Source organism: Sycon ciliatum, chromosome 1 (assembly GCF_964019385.1).
Source record: "Sycon ciliatum chromosome 1, ocSycCili1.1, whole genome shotgun sequence".
NCBI classification, from domain to species: Eukaryota; Metazoa; Porifera; class Calcarea; order Leucosolenida; family Sycettidae; genus Sycon; species Sycon ciliatum.
Window position 1 is genome coordinate 87358941 of NC_088643.1, and position 21098 is coordinate 87380038.

At 45.2% G+C, this 21098-nt stretch overlaps 1 protein-coding gene and 7 non-coding genes across 8 annotated transcripts in view; all 8 read left to right on the top strand.

The window, feature by feature from the left end:
• LOC135806158 (kinesin-like protein KIF25) overlaps positions 1-21098 on the top strand; it is a 26145-nt gene continuing 5047 nt past the window's right edge. Inside the window, exons 1-12 of the mRNA XM_065320309.1 lie at positions 1-448; positions 2062-2127; positions 3106-3228; positions 14990-15131; positions 15573-15676; positions 16542-16660; positions 17078-17111; positions 17817-17893; positions 18817-18891; positions 19084-19275; positions 19776-19866; positions 20318-20388. Coding sequence (XP_065176381.1) covers positions 380-448; positions 2062-2127; positions 3106-3228; positions 14990-15131; positions 15573-15676; positions 16542-16660; positions 17078-17111; positions 17817-17893; positions 18817-18891; positions 19084-19275; positions 19776-19866; positions 20318-20388 — 1163 coding nt within the window. The 5' untranslated portion in view covers positions 1-379. The remainder of the gene's footprint in view (positions 449-2061; positions 2128-3105; positions 3229-14989; positions 15132-15572; positions 15677-16541; positions 16661-17077; positions 17112-17816; positions 17894-18816; positions 18892-19083; positions 19276-19775; positions 19867-20317; positions 20389-21098) is intronic.
• Positions 4568-4640, top strand: Trnat-agu (transfer RNA threonine (anticodon AGU)). The gene has a single exon. It is a non-coding gene; the product is annotated as a tRNA-Thr (tRNA).
• Trnat-agu (transfer RNA threonine (anticodon AGU)) lies at positions 7614-7686 on the top strand. The gene has a single exon. It is a non-coding gene; the product is annotated as a tRNA-Thr (tRNA).
• On the top strand, positions 8125-8197 carry Trnat-agu (transfer RNA threonine (anticodon AGU)). Its single transcript has one exon. It is a non-coding gene; the product is annotated as a tRNA-Thr (tRNA).
• On the top strand, positions 8859-8931 carry Trnat-agu (transfer RNA threonine (anticodon AGU)). The gene has a single exon. It is a non-coding gene; the product is annotated as a tRNA-Thr (tRNA).
• Positions 11122-11194, top strand: Trnat-agu (transfer RNA threonine (anticodon AGU)). Its single transcript has one exon. It is a non-coding gene; the product is annotated as a tRNA-Thr (tRNA).
• On the top strand, positions 11994-12066 carry Trnat-agu (transfer RNA threonine (anticodon AGU)). The gene has a single exon. It is a non-coding gene; the product is annotated as a tRNA-Thr (tRNA).
• Trnat-agu (transfer RNA threonine (anticodon AGU)) lies at positions 12851-12923 on the top strand. Its single transcript has one exon. It is a non-coding gene; the product is annotated as a tRNA-Thr (tRNA).

The window sequence follows — 21098 nt, forward strand, 5'->3', positions numbered from 1 at the left end:
CAAGTACTGATAATGGAGTTGGATGAATTTTTAGTTGAGTATCCTTTGCCAGCGACGCTCACTGAGGCAAACAGTTCCGCAGGCTGACAGTAACTACATTGTATTCGCTTTGTAGAGCTATGTTATAGTTGTAACTGGAAAGCTTGGAAGCTCACTAGTCTAAAGTCTAATTTTGAAATTATTTCGCGAAACACCGACATTTTGCAAATAATTCACTGATTCAGTGATTGTGGTGCTGCAGACACTGCAGTACTCGTACATGTATAATAACTTCAAAGGGGCTGTCAGATATTCTCATTACTAGTCGTCTTGGCAGATGGTTGCAACCTGAGCAGCAAGCTGTCCATGCAGATAATCCACACCTTAGCCAGCTGTAGCCATGTCTGTTTTCTCATACCACTCCACTCCTCCCAGCGAGGCTGAAAAGCAGCTGCTCGTCAGAATGAGGGTAAGAGAATCGGATACTAGTACTCCATGTATACAGTATATATCGTGCCATTCGGAATCCATTGCCATAATTGCAGATGCACGATTCTCCAGTTCGGTCCTAGCGAGCCCTGCGTGGCTTATCTGCTTCGAACACAACACGCATGCGCTTGCGGTGGCATTTCTAGGCTTATTACCGCCGAATTCACCGGTATATTTCAGAAATCTGGAAAGTCTTGCTAACACTACTGTAATGAGGTACATGTAATGAAGATGCAGAATCTGCATGTGCTAGGGACAATGGCTTTTCAAGGGCAATCGAAGCACATGCGTTCGTCAGTGGTAGCGCCGCACAACAAACGGAGTAGCGAGTCCATGACTTCACGCAATGGACTTTGTGAATAACCCCGTTCTCAAGCAATGATCAATGCAGGAGGTCTACTACAGTCCAGTCATAAAAAAGATGGTATCCTGGCTTTTGCCCATAAATGGGTCAAAATTCAGCAGCTGAGTTTTTCGCCATTTATTTCAATCCCCATGGAATGCTCTTCCAATTATGTTTCTGAAGTCTATTTCTCCAAAGAGCAAGTCATAACAAGAATAGAATTTCAGCCAGGTTTTGCCCCAAAAGTATTGAATTGGGAAAAAGCATGAAAATCCTGGCCGTTTCACCCCACTTGCAACAGTACACTGTGCGGCTCGAACTCTAGTCGAGGTACACATGTACCTTTTTGGACCCTTTCTCAGATTTCAAATTTCGCGGCACTGCACCGTATACGGTAAAGTCAAGAAAAATTGCCAAAAACGGAAGCTCGCCAGAGCCAGCGCTCTTCTTTTTATGAATGTACTAGTGTGAGACCCATTGTCATCGGGAAGCCCAGCTTTTACTAATGTACGCATTCCTGGCACTGAGGCAGATAGGCCCGCAGAAGGGTCCGTGAAGCTATAAAATCCGGGACATGAAGCCCAAGATCAACAACATTGCGAGGTGGGACCTCCTGTGATGAGATATTGGTGTTCTCCACTGCCTTTTATATCTAGCGCTGGGCTGCTATCTAGCGCTGGGCTGCAGCTGGCTCGCGCAGTTATGTACTGTATGATACACACTACGATCCGAGTTGTAGGCATCCTTAGGCTGGCAGGGTTAGATTGCTGTTTGACACAGCAAAGGCATGATGTGCCTTTCAAACTCCCTCTACTGATCGACATGTGAGGTACATGTATGAGGAGGCATCTTCCATGCTTGCAAGCTTTATACAGTAATGCATAATAGCTGGAGTCAACAACTGCTTTAGGGGCTATCCGTAATTATCGAACGTTTTTCACCAAACGAATTGTTTTAGTTTAGACCTTCCCCCTCCCTCCCCCTCAGAACTTAAAAAATGTTGACATGCATGCGCATAATACAACAAAAGTTGCAAGTGTGTAACTGTTCCTATGACCATGTCCATGTATCAATGTTTTCTGATACGAAATTAGTCAACCCTCTCCCACCCGATAACGAAATATTTCGTTTTTTGAAAAAAGTTCGATATTTATGGACGGCCCCTTAATTTGTTAGCACTGACCACTAACCATCAGCAAGTGCGTTTCCTGTACACTAGCACCTTTGCATATGTCATGATCTTGTTGCAGGCCAAAGATGAGAGTATCCTTTCCCTCCAGACAGAAAATGCAGCGCTGCGTCTCAAGTTGGCTGAGGTGAGTTCCTTATGCATGTAGACGCCTTGGTTGCATGCCTGCTGTAGTATCGTGCTGTGTGTATGATTGTTCATATCAGTTCCGTTAAAAGCTGTCTCAGAAATACGTTGAGGTAAACGTATCCAGGGCAGTTGATATTTAGCAGTTACAGTGTCTCAAATACTTCGAGTATACGAATTAAAGGGGAAGTTAAGGCAAAAATCAAAATTTCACCAGTTGTAGTCTTCGGGGTGCTGAGTCGAATGGTCGTGGTCCGAGGAAGCTGAGATGCTCCCTTCCTACTTTAATCCCAATCGAACTTGCGCACTTCCACCGAAACTGGGTGACTGCGCCCTACGAGATGGGGTACAGGGTACAACTTACTAGCCTGTTTGACCTTTTTTTGGGTGCACTCCTGTCACTCGAGTTGAACTCGAGTTGAACCTTGGTGTGAAAGTTGTCGCCTGCTGGCGTGGTAACCAGGTGATTTGGGCACCCAGGAGCACGTGACCGCTTGTTCAACCATGTTCGATTGGGAATAAAGGAGGAACGCTGCATCGCAGGCTTTTCGGACCAAAACCAGTCGACGCAGCGTCCAAAAGACTACAACATATGGGCCAATCGCGGTCATCCGTGCTTTTATAAGAGCGAAATGGCGCTTTTAGTGACATTTTGCATACAAATCCCCATCTAGTAGGGCGCAGTCACCCAGTTTCGGTGGAAGTGCGCGAGTTCGATTGGGATTCAAGTAGGAAGGGAGCGTCTCAGCTTTCTCGAACCAAGACCATTCGACTCAGCACCCCGAAGACTACAACTGGTGAAATTTTGATTTTTGCCTTAACTTCCCCTTTAATTTTTGAGGGAATTCAAAAGGAAGAAAAAGAGAGTCTGAAGAAACATGTACTGTAGCAATCAGAACTCCATCAATTTTGAAGTAGACAGTTTGGATGGCACCGTAATTCTTCCCAACGTGATTTGTTTTGTATTTTTCTGGCAAAGCTCCGGGCGTTGGTGAACACAACTCGACTGCAGAAAGACTATATGCGGCGGCAGTTCATGCATGCTCACTCCGCGATGAGCAGTACCCGGAAAAAGCTGAACCTCTGCCAAAGCACAATACAGGTATGTACATGTACATGCACTGTGTAAGTTAGCAGTATGCTGCGTAGCGTGACTACGTATTGGCAAGAGTACATAACCCCCCAAGAGTGTGCAACTCCCGCATACCCTGTTGTCCTGGCAGAATTTCAAGTTGACGTCATTTTTATGATGCAATGCTCCTTGCACCAGTGATTTAACAACATTTGTACGGGGTGTCAGGCAGGCATAGTGTGATGGTCTAAGATCATGTTTGAGAAACAGAGGGTACCAGGTTCAAGTCCTGCTTGGAAGCGGAAGGATTTTTTCCAGCCGTGCTGCGACCCACAGTTAATTGGGAACTCGTGACCTGGCACGAGGAAAATATGGATGCAGTGAATGGGATTTTCGGTCTTTGACCACTTGCTGGTGAGCTGATCTACTCACCTCCCACCACTTTAGGAGCTGCATCTGCGCCTTGATCCTTGAAGGGTGATGGCGTTCCTACGGATGCGGAACGGCTTCCAGCCGAGTCTCACGCGAACCGTGAATTTTTATTTTTTTTGTACGGGGTGTCAATACATCGCACGTTTTCTTTGAACTACAGTCAACTTCGCTTATAGCGACACCCGGCGGGGCATCAGAAAAGTGTCCTTATTCGCGAATAGTCGTTATACCCGAAGTCTCATTATAATATGTTTTACAGTTTGATGGTACTTTGCTCTGGGCATGAACATTCTGTCGTTATTCGCGAATTGTCGTTATATCCGCAGTCGTTATTAGCGAAGTTGACTGCAGTCACTTTGTCCACCACAGGTTCAGGATACGTCTGATAATACGTGTGCAGTGCGCATCACATCGCAACAATGATGCCAACTTGAAATTCTGTCGTGACAGCACCCATAGTGGAGTTGCACACTCTGGGGGGGGGGGGTGTACTCTTGGTATTGGATACAGGCATGTACATGCACTGTGTAAGTTAGCAGTATGCGTAGCGTGACTACGCATTGGTATCAAGAGACAAGAGTATGTTGTACATAGAGCAGAGTGTGCAGGTCCGCACGAGGTTGGAAAGTGTGATTCGTCATTTTTGATGAGCCGCGATTCAAGATCGCAGTCTTCTGCTACTGTAGAGGCAGAAAATTTCGTCGGTCAATAATTTCGTCCAACTCCAAAGAAAAGCAGTTCGTCCGGTTGAAAATTTCGTCCATGGATCATAAGAGTGTATAGAAAAGCTGGACAAATAGACATTAGTCCTACATTTAATTTAGTCCAAAAGTTCCTTGGACGAAAAAGACGAAATTAAATTCCAGACGAATATTTCTGCTTATACAGTAGTTGACATTAGCAACGTATTACTGGCTAGAGTCGGATGAAGTCATGTGCCGCCATGGCTTAGGGGTTAAAGCGCCTGTCTAGTAAACAGGAGATCCCCGGTTCGAATCCGGGTGGTGGCTGGTCGCTGATGATGAGAGTGCCGAGTCTCTTGATGGTTTGTGTCCATCACCACCCAGTTGTCTGGGATAAGACGGCTCTCCGAGGCTTCTCTTTTTACTTTCGTGTGTTCTCGTTCAAGTAGTGTTTACTGCATTGGATCTCGTTGTTGTGTGTGTGCACAACTCTTATACATTTGTTGTTGCCTTCAAAGTCTTCTTTTTCTTGAGTATACTCCCCCCCCCCCCCCCCCACCGCCTTTCTGAATCATGTCGTAAACACCTTCTCTCCGGGGTGTATATGAGGCATTCACGACTTCAGTGTGGCATCGATATCAGACCAAACTCGGTAGAAGCTGCTCAGGGGAAGTTATCATCTTTATCTTGATTCATTGGTGGTTGGATGAGGGTGGCTGTATTGAGCTCTCTCCATTAATTTTGATTGGGGATGTTGTTTAGTCGGGCTCGCTCGTTCGCAGACTGTTAGACAACGACTACATATAGGTGGGTACAGATCCATCACACTCAAGAACGCCTTGCTGCCATAGTAGAATATGTCAATGGCAACCGTGTGCCAGGGCCGTGGTGGTAGTTTTCTGTGCTGCAGACAAAGATAGTCTCTTGTACAGTGAACTGGTTGTACGTGATGCAAGCTTCGAAAACACGAACAGGTTTGAGCTGAGATGTTCCTACTGGACGTAATGGGCAGGGCGATGAAGATAGCTGATACTCACTCGGTACGTGTGACCGAGGCAGGACTGTCACCATGCTGGCCGAATCCACGCGCATGGCTCTTTGGTGCTTGCCATCTAGCACTACTGATCGTAGTGGAAGCACAAATCCGGTTTTGCCGGACCAGATGCTGAAACATTCCGCATCGTCATCGTCACTGTCATCCGTTTCTGCAAATTTCGGTGAAGACGCCTGCCTTCTGGACGATGGCTTTGCTGCTGGTCAGGAATCATTTGCCATGGCCAGGCTGGCAATCATCCCTGGCTTCGTGCTCATGTACTGGCTTTTCGGCTTGGGTTTCGCTGCGCCTGAACGGCAGACTGGCCCAAAATGTCCTTTCGGTCCACACTGGTTGCACACAGCGTCGGCCGCCAGACAGTGCCGCTTTCCCGGTGGGTGCGTCGCCCCGCTTACCCACAAGCGGTGTTACTGGTATATGGAAGGCTGGGTCGGTCTTGTGCTTGGGGAGCAACGTAGCTGACTTCGACTTGCTAGGCCGGCGTCTCGCAGGCCAATACAACGACTTGAGCTCGCTTGGCTGCAGCCGTCAGGTCCTTGCCTCCCTCTTGCAACACACTCTTCCGGGCCGCTTTGACAGACAGGCCACGGGCAAACAAATGCACGGCGACTGTGCCGAGCACATCTTTTATGTCTGCTCCTGGAGTGAGATTGCACACTCTCATCTCTTTCTCGATTCGGACCCAAAACGCCTGAATCGATTCCCCAGACGTCTGCTCACAGCTCAGCAAGCCTGGCATCCGTGCTGTGCTGGCTTCCGAAATACTCATTGAAGAGCCCGATCAGTTCCGCGACCGGGTTGTCTCCCTCAGGGATCGTGGGGGAATTTCTGCCACAAATAGTAGCTGGCATTTTCTCCCAGGTTCGCCGCTGCGGCCAGGTACTGCTTCTTATTGTTTGTCACCTCGCGGAGCTGGAAGCCGATGTCTAGTGGACTTCTCCACGTCTGGTAATGGTCATGGCCGAGTTCGTGATTTAAGTCCAGCTTGACAGAGACGCGGACTTTTGATGCCATTGTTGTCGCCGTCGTCAGTCAGGTTTTCGGAACGAGTGCCAAATCCTGTTCACTGCGCCAATGTTGGGTCGGGCTCACTCATTTGCAGACTATTAGACAACAACTACTGGTAGATGAGTTCTGAGTCACTGATCTCTTACTTAGACTATCGTGATCTCAGACAATACTATAAGACAAAAGCAAAAGGGAAAATCACTCGAAAAACAACGTCTGCCATTCCAATTCTAGAGAGGTTCTGCTGTACGTGAAACGTAGAGAAATCACGCAGGGAGCAGGTGTCTGGGCTAGAGTCTACGGCTTCGCGTGTTTCGGGTGCAGATTTCTACGTGTAGATGAGGTTCTCTACGTTGTGGCACACGCAAAGAAAATGCGTACGAATCTGCTGGGTATCGTGCAAATGCTGGGAGAAAACTGCCAAATATGGAAGGGAAATTCCCAGTACACATTCCACGTGATTTCTCTACGTGAGCGTAGAGCAGAACAGATTTTCTTTGCGTTACGGGAACGCGAAGAGAGTTCCCGGGATTCTCGGCGTCGCATTCCCGTCACATAGAGCAGAACCTCACTTCTCTCTCTCCAGAACCCTACAGCACCAACTCCCTACTCACTCAAAGTCGGGAAAAACCTGCGCAAAGCAATAAACACGTGACACACAGATATCGTGCGACAGTAAAACACAGCTAACAGTGCACTATCGGGTAGTGGCGACGATACAAAGTCAGATGCATGATAACTGATATCATTCAGATCAGTAGCAGTTCAGTTAGTTGAGGTCAAACCTCTACAGATGTGAGTTGGGAACTTGTGGCCAGACAGAATGAATACATGGCTGATGGGGCATTGGCATTTTTGCCAGCGGTTTTGAGACTTATATCCTGACCCCCACTGTTAGGTGCTGCATCTACCGATGGTTTATTTGTGAATTCCCTAGATTCCAAACTGAGACGAAAATTGACTTTTGTTAGGTCGAAGAAAGAGAGATGTGGTAGTGTGTTTCTTGATGTTGTAAACATTCAGTTGAAAATCAATTCAATTGAGACCTAGTGGAAAACAAATAGCAGATCCTGCAGGTATGATGCAAGAACTCGTCACCCATTTTGCCAAGATATTATGGAGGTTTTGCGCTACGTAATTACGGTAGTAAAAATCTACGGAAAGTCTTACGTGCACTTTGTAGCGCGGAACCTCTCTCTTTGGAATGTATTACTAGCTAGAGTGAGATGAATTCATGTGCCGCCATGGCTTAGGGGTTAAAGCGCCTGTCTAGTAAACAGGAGATCCCCGGTTCGAATCCGGGTGGTGGCTGGTCGCTGATGATGAGAGTGCCGAGTCTCTTGATGGTTTGTGTCCATCACCACCCAGTTGTCTGGGATAAAATGGCTCTCCGAGGCTTCTTTTTTTTACTTTCTTTTTCCTGTACATGTACTGTAAATATACAAAATTTCGGCGCTGCAAAATTTCGGCACTTCACGATTTTTGACATTTCGGCGTGGGGTAGAGGGCATGGTATAGTGCGACAGATGCTGTGAAAAATTTCATCTGCGTTTTAATTTAGGCTTTGGGTCGGTGCCGAATATAGCCGAAATTAAATAGCTGCCGAAAATTTGTATATTTGCAGTAGTTGTTTTGTGCTGTTGTTGTTGTCGTCGTTGGCAGTTTTGCCTGTGGTTTTGAGACTTCTACTGACCCCCACTGTCAAGATATTGGGAATGTATTACTAGCTAGAGTGAGATGAATTCATATGCCGCCATGGCTTAGGGGTTAAAGCGCCTGTCTAGTAAACAGGAGATCCCCGGTTCGAATCCGGGTGGTGGCTGGTCGCTGATGATGAGAGTGCCGAGTTTCTTGATGGTTTGTGTCCATCACCACCCAGTTGTCTGGGATAAGACGGCTCTCCGAGGCTTCTTCTTTTTACTTTCTTTTTCTTGTAGTTTTTTTTCGTAGTTGTAGTTCGGGGAAATATTCCTCGGATGAGATGTTATTGTCATGTGCATGGACTCTTGTAGCTCTTTTTTGTCGTCAAAGGCTTATTTTCTTGAGTATACCCCCCCCCCCCCCGTATTTCTCTGGGTTGATAAGTTATCAGGCATGCACGTCTTGTCATCTGACTGAGGTAAAGTTCAGAGGTTGACAGTGTAGCAGCTGTCCTTAAATTTTGTTTCCTTGACCAACAGGATTAATTGGTGTTCCATTGATTGCCCAGGCGAGCATCAATATCAGACCAAACTCAGTAGAAACTGCTCAGGGGAAGTATCATCTTCATGTTGATTCATTGGTGGTTGTATGAGTGTGGCTGTATTGAGCTCTCTCCATTGGACTGAGGAAAGAAAGATGTGGTAATGTTTTTATTAGTGCTGTTGGGTTTGTAAACCCTCAATGGAAAGCTGATGCGAGGGAGACCCTGATGCAAGAACTTGTTGCCCATTTCACCAAGATATCGGGAATGTATTTCTGGCTAGAGTGAGATGAATTCATGTGCCGCCATGGCTTAGGGGTTAAAGCGCCTGTCTAGTAAACAGGAGATCCCCGGTTCGAATCCGGGTGGTGGCTGGTCGCTGATGATGAGAGTGCTGAGTCTCTTGATGGTTTGTGTCCATCACCACCCACTTGTCTGGGATAAGATGGCTCTCCGAGGCTTCTCTTTTTACTTTCTTTTTTTTGCAGCTGTTTTGTGTTGTATTGGATGTCGTCGTGTGCATGGGAGATCTTGCAGTTTATTGTTTTGCCTTCCAAAGGCTTCTTTTTTCTTCAGTAATATTCTTGCGAGTAGGGGTAAAAAAATTGACCCAAATTCCTTTTCGACTAGAACCAATGCTATCGACGGACTATCGACTGGTTATCGACTGACATTGCCCTCACACATGAACAAAAGCACTTAATTACGCATACAGATGTACATGAATAGGCGACAAGGAGACAATAACTTTATTAAAAGCGATAAATAGTAGTAGCGAAGCGGACATTGCGCAAGGAACAATGAGAATATGGTGAATACATTTTCCTAATCGACTTTCTTGAGACTATCATCAGGGAAAAGTCGTCTCGCAACAGAAGATCTGCGGGGAATCAAACTAACTTGTACAATGTGCGTCTAGAGGATAGTGTGAAGTATATCAGTGAGGTGTGGAAAAACAAAAAAATTGGAGAGAAGACGAAAGAAATAAGGGGTCGTCGCAAAAGTTTTCTGTCGTCCCTGAAACGAACATCGTTCATTTCGTACTTGGACCCCCTCCCCTCCCTCTGAAACGAACACAGCTTGCTATGCTGGACGACGAAAATCGCATGCATGTACATGTCATATGTACAGTGTCGGTTGACTTGCGATTTTGGCTCGCACCCCCTCCCCCCCAAACGAATCATGTTCGTTTCAGGGACGACAAAAAACTTTTGCGACGACCCCTAAGAAGGACAGATCTGAGAGCGTTCCAACGGTGTGCACTAATACCACAGGTGAATTTATTCACTGTGTTCTCATTGTTCCTTGCGTAATGTCCGCTTCGCTAATACTATGTATCGCTTTAACATATGTACATGGACATGCATGGTCACAAATCCATGCCCAAGCACAATATGAGCACATTGTAGGGTTCAACGTTCAAGCGTAGCCATGTGGAATGTGTACTTCACAGTATATGGCCTGAACTCGAAGGACAAGCGCTGGAACTACATGTACTTCTGGCATTTGCCGTATTTTCTCTAATAAGAGCGCGGGGTTGTTATTATTTCAGTGACAGCTCTACCTGCGCTACTATTGGAAACTGTGCTATTACATGTATTGGAGACTGTGTTCTTATTTTTTTAATGCTCCGCTATCAAGCCAACTCCAATCTCTATAGGCACAAACTGACCATATCAAGACTGATTTTCTCAACCCTACACTCAGAAATAGTGTCTAAACTGATGTTTCACAATTACTTGGGTGCCAGGAAAGAAGTAGTAGACCAAACACCTCCCTTAGAAGTTAGAATACTGTAAATATACAAATTTTCGGCAGCTATTTAATTTCGGCTATATTCGGCACCGACCCAAAACGCCTAAATTAAAACGCCGATGAAATATTTTCACAGCATCTGTCGCACTATACCATGCCCTCCACCCCACGCCGAAAATAAATCGCCGCCGAAATGTCAAAAATCGTGAAGTGCCGAAATTTTTTAGCGCCGAAATTTTGTATATTTACAGTGTGTGCTTTGCATGCTGTAATGCTGTATTATGTGCAGTCAATATACTTGTTGCATACTCCAATTGTGGCCCGCGCTACTATTAGAGACTGTGCTCTTATTATGTCAAACAACCCTCACCCCGAGTCATTATTGGAGACTGGGCTATTATTGGAGACCTGGGCTTTTATTAGAGAAATCTACGGTATACATGTATTTTTTTTAAACATAACAACAGCGTAGCTGTCATAAATCTTGTTTTCTAAACCATCAAGATGTGTTGTTGTTCACTTGATTGTCCCGGCAGGTGTCAATATCAGACCAAACGGCCTTAGGGGAAGTAATCTTCTTTATACTCATACATCGGTGATTGTATGGGTGTGGCTGTATTGAGCTCCCTCCATAATTTCGATTGAGGAAGTTAGCTGGGAACTTGTGGCCAGACACAAGGAATGCATGGACGTAGCTCGTCACCCTTTTCGCCAAGATACATGACTGAGGTTCCGCACTACATAACTACATCAGTATTAAAGGTCTCTCTGTGGAATGTTTTACTGGCTAGAGTTGGATAAATTCATGTGCCGCCATGGCTTAGGGGTTAAAGCGCCTGTCTAGTAAACAGGAGATCCCCGGTTCGAATCCGGGTGGTGGCTGGTTGCTGATGATGAGAGTGCCGAGTCTCTTGATGGTTTGTGTCCATCACCACCCAGTTGTCTGGGATAAGACGGCTCTCCGAGGCTTCTTTTTTTTCTTTTTTTTCTTGTAGCTGTTTTTTTGTGTGTTCTAGTTCAAGTAGTGTTTGCTGTATTTGATCTCCTTGTCGTGTGCACTCTTGTAACTTTTTTTGTTGCCTTCCAAGTCTTCTTTTTCTTGAGTATACCCCCCCCCCCCCCATATCTCCCTGAATCATGTTGTAAACACAGTCTCTTCGGGGTGTATATGAGGCATGATGTGTTGCTGACTTGATTGTCCTGGCAGGCATCGATATCAGACCAAACTCGGTAGAAGCTACTCAGGGGAAGTAATTTATTTATTTTTATTTATTTATTTTTTACCAGAGCCACGTAAACCCGTCATGTGTGAGCCATGGATAAGGGGAGTGGTGGAGTGGTCTGGGATGCTCTGCCGACCTTGGGTCTCGTCTTCATCACAACCAGGCGCGCCAATAGCAGAGAGAGAGCGAGAGAGAGTGCGAGCGAGAGAGAGAGAGAGAGAGAGAGAGAGAGAGAGAGAGAGAGAGAGAGAGAGAGAGAGAGAGAGAGAGAGAGAGTTATCATCTTTATTTTGATACATTGGTGATTGGATGGGTGTGGCTGTATTGAGCTCTCTTCCTTAATTTTGATTGAGTATGTCAGCTGGCATCTTGTGGCCAGACACAAGGAATTAAACTCGTTGCCCATTTCGCCAAGATATCGGGAATGTATTACTGGCTAGAGTCAGGTGAATTCATGTGCCGCCATGGCTTAGGGGTTAAAGCGCCTGTCTAGTAAACAGGAGATCCCCGGTTCGAATCCGGGTGGTGGCTGGTTGCTGATGATGAGAGTGCCGAGTCTCTTGATGGTTTGTGTCCATCACCACCCAGTTGTCTGGGATAAGACGGCTCTCCGAGGCTTCTTTTTTTTCTTTTTTTTCTTGTAGCTGTTTTTTTGTGTGTTCTAGTTCAAGTAGTGTTTGCTGTATTTGATCTCCTTGTCGTGTGCACTCTTGTAACTTTTTTTGTTGCCTTCCAAGTCTTCTTTTTCTTGAGTATACCCCCCCCCCCCCATATCTCCCTGAATCATGTTGTAAACACAGTCTCTTCGGGGTGTATATGAGGCATGATGTGTTGCTGACTTGATTGTCCTGGCAGGCATCGATATCAGACCAAACTCGGTAGAAGCTACTCAGGGGAAGTAATTTATTTATTTTTATTTATTTATTTTTTACCAGAGCCACGTAAACCCGTCATGTGTGAGCCATGGATAAGGGGAGTGGTGGAGTGGTCTGGGATGCTCTGCCGACCTTGGGTCTCGTCTTCATCACAACCAGGCGCGCCAATAGCAGAGAGAGAGCGAGAGAGAGTGCGAGCGAGAGAGAGAGAGAGAGAGAGAGAGAGAGAGAGAGAGAGAGAGAGAGAGAGAGAGAGAGTTATCATCTTTATTTTGATACATTGGTGATTGGATGGGTGTGGCTGTATTGAGCTCTCTTCCTTAATTTTGATTGAGTATGTCAGCTGGCATCTTGTGGCCAGACACAAGGAATTAAACTCGTTGCCCATTTCGCCAAGATATCGGGAATGTATTACTGGCTAGAGTCAGGTGAATTCATGTGCCGCCATGGCTTAGGGGTTAAAGCGCCTGTCTAGTAAACAGGAGATCCCCGGTTCGAATCCGGGTGGTGGCTGGTCGCTGATGATGAGAGTGCCGAGTCTCTTGATGGTTTGTGTCCATCACCACTCAGTTGTCTGGGATAAGATGGCTCTCCGAGGCTTCTTTTTTTAAAACTTTCTTTTCCTGTAAGTTTCAAAATTGTGAACAAAAGGACGAGCTAAATCGACATGCTTTATTGTAACAATGTGATAGCTATTTTCCTGAATTGTTTTTAATTGTTGTAGTTGAAGCATTGGATGTCGTTGTGTGCGGGGATCCTGTAGCTATTTTTTTGCCTTCAAAGGCTTCTTTTTCTTCAGTATATCCTCGCCCCAACCCCTCCTCCTTTTCCTGAATCATGCCGCAAATACTTCCTCTCCGGCTTGATATGAGGTATACCTTGTCACCTGACTGCGGTAAAGTTCAGAGGTTGACAGCGCAGCAGCCGTTCTTAACCATCAGGGTGTATAATTTGATGTTGATTGTCCAGGTGGGCAATCGATATCCAAGCAAACTCAGTAGAAGCTATTCAAGGGAGATTATCATCTTCATTTTGATACATTGATGGTTGGATGGGTATGACTGAGTTCTCTCCATTGGGTTGAACAAAGAGAGGTGTGGTGGCATGTTTATTGGTGGTGTTGGGTTTGTAAACCGTCACTTGAAAGCCGTTACAATGAAGACCTGTAGAAATCGAATAATAAACCCTGCAGGTATGATGGAAGACCTTGTCACCCATTTTTGCCCAGAAATTGGGAACATGTAACGTCTGATTCATACTTCATGTCGCGTACGGGAAACGCGTCGCATCGCGAAAAAGTTGACCTGAGCTCAACTATTTTGGCCCGTCGCTTCCCGTACGCAAAATGAAATATGAATCGGCCTTTACTAACTAGGGTCAAATGAATTCATGTGCCGCTATTGCTTACATGTAGAGGTTAAAGGGGTTAAAGGGGAAGTAAAGCCTAAAATCAAGTTTTCACCAGTTGTAGTCTTCGGGGCGTTTTCGTTCTTATAAAAGCACGGATGACCGCGATCATCCGTGCTTGTATAAGAACGAAATGGCGCTTTTAGTGACATTTTGCATACAAATCCCCATCTAGTAGGGCGCAGTCACCCAGTTTCGGTGGAAGTGGCGAGTTCGATTGGGAGTAAAGGAGAAAGGGAGCGTCTCAGCTTCCTTGGACCAAGACCATCTGACTCAGCGCCCCGAAGACTACAACTGGTGAACATTTGATTTAGGCTTTACTTCCCCTTTAAAGCACCTGTCTAGTAAACAGGAAATACGTGGTTTGAATATTAGTGTTGGCTGGGTTAGATATGGCTCTTCGAGGCTTTTTTTCTCTTCAATTGATCATGGCTATTCATAATTGACTGTGTACTGTTATCGTTTTTTTCATTTTTAAATGAAAAACGATAAATGTTTGAAGAAAGGAAAAGGACAAAATGTTACGAGTTATGACAAACTGTCCACCAACGTAACCAGATCTTATACAGTCAGCGAGTGCGACAAAATGGCACAAAACTGACAAGGAGTACTGAGGCTTGTTATTGTACATAACTAGTCCATCATATTTACATGATAGTGGAGTTCAGTAGGATGTTGACGTTTCGGTTTGTCACAATTTGTCTTCGCTTAGCTTCCCCTTTCTATGTTTATTACATAGACTTGAGCCTCCCAAGTTGGGTGGTCTGTTGCTTTGCGTCGTCGAGTTGTAGTAAGGCCGGTATTTCCAATAGTCTTACTAGTTTTGTCATCATCCAGTAACTTTCGGCATTCTTTGTTGCCATGGCGCGTAGCTCATGCTCTTCTTCGTTGCGCTTTCCTTCCCCTCTTGGACCTTTCCTAACCTGAGCCTTCCAAGTTGGAAGGTTGTTGGTTTGCGCCTTGGAGAAGTGTTGGAGCTAGGTGTCAGGTCGCCGAATGTCTCAATACTCCTTGTCAGTTTTGTGCCATTTTGTCGCACTCGCTGACTGTATAAGATCTGGTTACGTTGGTGGACAGTTTGTCATAACTCATAACATTTTGTCCTTTTCCTTTCTTCATCATAATTATATTGGCTCACCATCCGAGATAAATGTTTGCTTTGGTTTTTGTAGGCGCTTCGATTTGACGTGGACGAAATGAGGTCGCACGTGGAGGGTTTTCCCAACATTTCAGCCTCTTCTCTTCAGACTTGTGGCCAGATGTTTGAGCAACTTCAAAATCAAGTGTTGCTTAAGTCGGATAGCCTCGTGAGCTGTGAGTTTGTTTCATGATCTTGTGCTTAACATATTCCTATTATCATCGTTCGTAAAAATGGACTCGGATGTCGCAATGTTATCGCATGAGCTGATTTTTTAGTAACTGCTGGTGTTATTGGACATTATAGCGTAGCTTGTAGTTCCTTGGTCCTTTTTCTTTTCTATAAATCATTGTTTGTCATAGCATTTTTTGCTGTTTTGTCTGCTTTAAAGTTGGCGGCATAATAATTATATTACCTTAATATTACATCTGGACGGAAACCACAACCAGAGCATCAAAGAATGCGCTAAGTGGCTTTCGCATTGCTGCATCATTGTACATCGTCATGTTAAACATTATTTTCGGGTTTTTGTTTGCAGGTGGGTTACTGTGCTAGTTTGTAGTTAGTTTGGGTGTATTCCTAACTGCCTTCTCTTTCCGTGTCTGTCCCTGTTCTAGCATTGAAAGAACAACTGAAAACGGCTCGGAAAGACTATTCATCATTACAAACATTATATGAACAGGAGAAGAAGAGACGGAAAGCCCTTCACAACACAGTTGTGGTCAGTAGTAGTAGGTATAGAAAGTGTAGATATTAGCATCATGCATTTTTCTACATCCGGTTTTGCCATAATGTGATGTTCTGGTGACTGATGACGTATGTGTCTTCCTAGAAATCTGGACCCTCAGTATGATACTATCTCTCTTCATATGTTTGCCAACAAGCCATAGGTGACATTGGGCACTAGCAATGGTTGTGAAGCAGACCAGCCCCAGCAGGCGCTTGAGGTCCGACACATTAGCTTCTGCTGGTTCAACCATACGAAGGGTGCGACCTTTAAAAACCTCCAATAAGCCTCAATGGCAGTTAAGACATAAGCTGTCTGGAGGGTAGATCATTCCTTGTCTTCGTCCTCCTGCTCGGTACCACTCAGCTGAGAGAACAGCTGAAACGTGTCGCCGTCGATTAAGAGTGGAAAGATCACACACCATCGTTTGTTTAAATTATTAGTTCGGCTTTGGCAGCACCTGCTGCACTAGATTCGACGTCCCTGTGAGTGCATGTCCCAGTAGGACAGGAAGTCTGTTTTTTTCCCACAGTGGTGAAATCATGACAGTTGGCCTTACCCAGTACAGGATAGTACTGTGGATGCTGTTTATCTTTCAACACACTTTGCAACGAAGCATAAACGTACTCTGTTTTTTGAATTTGAATTCTTTATTCTCACTGTTGTTGTTGTTGTTGTTGTTGTTGTTGTTGTTGTTGTTGTTGTTGTTGTTGTTGTTGTTGTTGTTGTTGTTGTTGTTGTTGTTGTTGTTGTTGCTGGTGCTGGTGCTGGTGCTGGTGCTGCTGCTGCTGCTGTTGTGGTTGTCGTTTGTTTTTGTTTGTCGTCCTCGTCGTCATTGTTGCTATATACCTCATATTAGGAGCTGCGTGGAAACATCCGAGTTCACTGCCGCTTGCGCCCCATGCTCGCGTTTGATCAGCGCACTAGTTCGGGCACAAGTAGTTCAAGCGGTGTGGGTATGGCGAGGACTAACACTGGGTATGAGTCTGATCATAATTGAACGATTTTGCCATTGTGCCATTGCTATCTGCTCTCCTAGCGCTATAGTACCATTGGGCTAGGCTGGCAGCACACAGTGTCAACGAAACTTGAAGATGGGCTAGCCATGGTCTTAAAAAAAGTTATTTTCTTACACCAGGATCCATTTAGTCTCTTTTGCAATCATGGCGTATTGTTTCAGTATTACTATGTTGTTATTAGAGCGGGTTTACTAAAATTGCGACTCCGGGTTTCATGCATAAGCGATCATTGGACAGCACAGTAGAGTGGTTTTATGACTTCATGTGTATAAAAAAATTAAAAAGATGGGATTGTGTCAATCTAGTGGTAGATTCTGTACTTTCATTTTCCGTGCTTGTACCACCGAGTCTTGTCCAATGTGGTGGTTTAATGCAGACTGCTGGAGGAGGTCATTCTACCCATTGATGAGGTAAAGCAAGCTCTCTGCATTCTTGTTCAGAGTATATACAGTAGAACTCCGATAAGACACACGCACAAGTACATGGGCAGCAGGAAAGTGCACTTAGTATCCAAGATACTTCTTCTTATCCCAACCTACTTCAGTATGGATCAATGTACATGTGCTTCGGGCAATGTCCGTACTAAGCAAGAGCATGTCTTATCAGAATACGTGCTAAGCGAGTTGCAATGTACATTGGAACGGAGGTAGTGTGTGCAATGGATAGGTTATTATTTTAAAAGTAGCATGACATTTTCATGCTATACACTGTCAGTGCACTGTCAGTGCTCCATGCACTGCACGTTGGTCTGTGCTCACGGCAATGTACATGTAGTTGTACTGGCAGGATGGTTCTTACCCAGGGCTAGGCACTTGCCCTATGCTCTGAGCACACTGTTTCGCACAATCGACGCAGTATCAAAAGCAGCAAGAGAGATTTCAAACGTTTTGCATGTCATGGTTTCTGCTCTGGTATCAGGGACACAAAGGTGGTTGTGTGTGTGCCTTTGTGAATTGCATTCTAAATGTTCTTTGGGGGGGGGGGGGGCATTGACTACTGAGCCAATCTAACATGCTTAGAAAAGAAATGGGCTGAGTATGTGAGCTGTTGGAAAAGCACAGAGGTCACATGTGTCACTGATTGTTGTGGCATGTGTGTCTTGTCTTTATCCTCAGGAAACCGTGTGCGTGCATACTCTCAAGCAGCAACTCAGTGGTGTCGGCGTCTCAAACAAAAACTTTGAGTTTGATCGGTATGTTTGTGCAACTTCTACAATTGAATTCATTCTTGCATGTTTGTGCTGTAGTTGACTGGCATCGAGTAAAGTTCAGGAGAAAATATACGCACGTGTATGTAATTGTTTGTAGAGAGCTTTAGAAGATGAAGAAATTGGTGAGGTATCATATGCAGTCAACGACTCAGCATTACGTGCCTCTTCAAAACAAATTTGAACAACTTTCATGCTAAATTGATTTTATTGGCTTCCCTACCCTCTGTTATCGTTTTCTTGTGATATAGCCACTGTGGCTGGAAATGCATGGATAGCTAGGTGAAAGTGTAAGCTAGTCACACAGTGAATTATCATGACTGATGAAACTGATGCAGTCTATTTTTTGTACCAGATGTGTTTGTACGTGTGGACGTATGCATGTGTGTGTGTGTGTGTGTGTGTGTGTGTGTGTGTCTGTGTGTGTGTGTGTCTGTCTGTGTCTGTGCGTGTGTGTGTGTGTCTGTGCGTGTGTGCGTGTGTGCGTGTGTCTGTCTGTGTCTGTGCGTGTGTCTGTCTGTGTCTGTGCGTGTGTGCGTGTGTCTGTCTGTGTCTGTGCGTGTGTGTGTATCTGCCTGTGTCTGTGTCTGTCTGTGTAAAATGGAAAAAGAAAAAAATGAAAAATAGGGATTCACTGGCCAGAAAAAGTCACTTCAATCAGTGGTGTGGTGGATACCAGGTTAAAATTAGTGGCGGTCAATTCATCAGCCTTGCAAGCTGTTGAATGGTGTAATCCCAGCACAAGTTGCTATGTCTAACATAGCTGTTCGCTATCATCGCTTCTGCGATGGGCAGGTATGAGGTCTGAGGTGTCTGTCTGTGTGTGTGTGTGTGTGTGACTGTCTGTGTGTCTGTGTCTGTGTGACTGTCTGTGTGTGTGTCTGTGTCTGTGTGTTCCCCGACCGTAGTGTCTATGGGCCCAGCAGTAATCAGTCCGATGTTTTTGCTGAGGTGCAACCATTGCTCACGTCACTGCTTGATGGGTAAGTTTGTTTTAAAAGTAGCTCTTTTTCATTGACACTTTATTTTATATTGTGTTTTGCCTACAAGGACCTGTGAGTGAGTATGTTTGTTTTCATTGTATATTTTTGTGTATGAGTTTGTACTAACGTTATCAGACTATACACGCAGTGTGTGCATGCTGTCTTCTGTTGTGTTTCCTGTATGTGTGACAGCTACAATGCCTGCTTGATGGCATACGGGCAGACAGGAAGTGGTAAGACACACAGTATGTTAGGTGATGGCCTGGAGTCCGGGGTATCCTCATCGGATGTCTGGTGGAATGAGAAGTCAGGCAGTCCTGGAAAGTACCCGCCACAGTGCATCCACCACGGTATCATACCCAGAGCTGCTGTGGAGGTGTTCAGGTCAGTCTAGCGCATGTGCAGTTTTATGATTATTACTGCGACAGGGCAGGCTGCTGGTAAATTGTAATGACTGTCTGATCATGACGAATCTGACACATGTCTTCCTGGCATGGATCAAATAATATTTGATCCATGCCAGGAAGACATGATTCAGTCCGAGTAGTCGCTGGTCTAAGTGTCTGGTGTGTGATTACACTTGAGACATGCTGTTACGTGTTTCAGCCATGGCACGTCTAACTTGCCACAGTAAAAGTATTATTAATCTGACTGTGACAGCACTACAGCCATTGTACTGAAGTTGTGAACACTGCACTGGTAACTAGACAGCGGCTGTGTACTTGCAGAGCGCAGCATTACTAGTATTGGTTCCCGATTGCATACGCACAGTCTGCATGCTCTGGGCACTAACCCCGTGCCTTCTCTCTGTGTAGAACTGCGATTTCATGCAATGTCACCAGGGCATTCTGATTGTGTTTCCTTTTTGACTTGCTCTGTTACAGGCTCATCGGGGAGCGGTCTGCTGATTGCCGTGTGGCCGTGGATGTCTCTGTGGTGGAAATCTATAACAATGAGATCTATGATCTCCTCAAGGTAACAATGTACAGTGAAACCTGTCTAAGGCGACCTTCAAAGTGTGGTCTCTGTAACCAGGTGGTCTCCTTATCCAGTGCCATTTGACTGAAAATAGCATTCCTTGGTCCTGGCTGCAGTGGTCTTGTGGGACAGGTGGTCGCCTTATCCCAGTGGTCGCCTTATCCAAGTGGTCGCCTTCGCAGGTTTTACTGTGTTGAGTTATATGCTGCACAAGCATGCTCACTACTAGTACAGACTGAAGTCCCTTTGGATTCCTATTGGTCTTTTCGATGAGCTTGAGAAGGGGGGGGGGGGGGAGACTGAAATTAATTAGTTGAATGCGTTGAAAGTGCGTACGCTAACAGTCTATGTATTTATGTGCATTCATGCATTCATGCATTCTTGCTTGTTTGCTTGTGTGTGGGCATGCGTGCATATCTGTACTTCTGCATGATTGTTTCTTGTGCAGGGTAGCTCATCAAAATGTGATATATCCTTCAAAGAAGACGGGAGTGTTAACTTATTGGGTGTGACTCGAAGGTAACGGTTATTTCCCCTTTTAACCAAAGAATGGATAATTGTTGTCGTAGGTGAGAAGATATGATAGTATGTGAGGCGTTTGCAAATTACGCCATTTCACACTCAAACACAGCAATTTTTAGGTTACCGCGAAGAATATATTTTCATATTAATATTATTGTAATTCGGATGGTGAGCCAATTAAATAATTGTGAAAAGAAGGACAAAATGTTACGAGTTATGACTAACTGTCCACCAACGTAACCAGATCTTATACAGTCAGCACAGGTAAAAATTGAGTAACTGTGGTGGCAGTGTCACCTGGTGTACATCGGCTGGCAGACAACGTTTTGTCATCGGCGAACATCGGGAGCTTACAGGAAACAGCCTCTGTTATGAATGGGAGCTTCTGTACTTGTACATTTAAAACAAAAATGTACATTTAAAAAGAGAACTGAATCCAGGATGGTGCCCTGTGGCATGCCACTAGTAACTGGCACTAAGGGAGGTAGCCACCCGCTGTTGTCTGCTACGGAGGTACGATTGAAACCAGACCAGGGCTGTTCCAGAGATACCAGCGGTTGTGAGGGCGAAAACAAGTTACTGATGTCTTACGGTATTAAATCCTTTTTTTAAAGTCCATACAAACAACCGTCGTGCGCAGTCCAGCGTCATGTGAGACAAGCCAGTCGTTTGTAACCTTCGTGAGAAGTTGCCCGGTAGAACTGAGT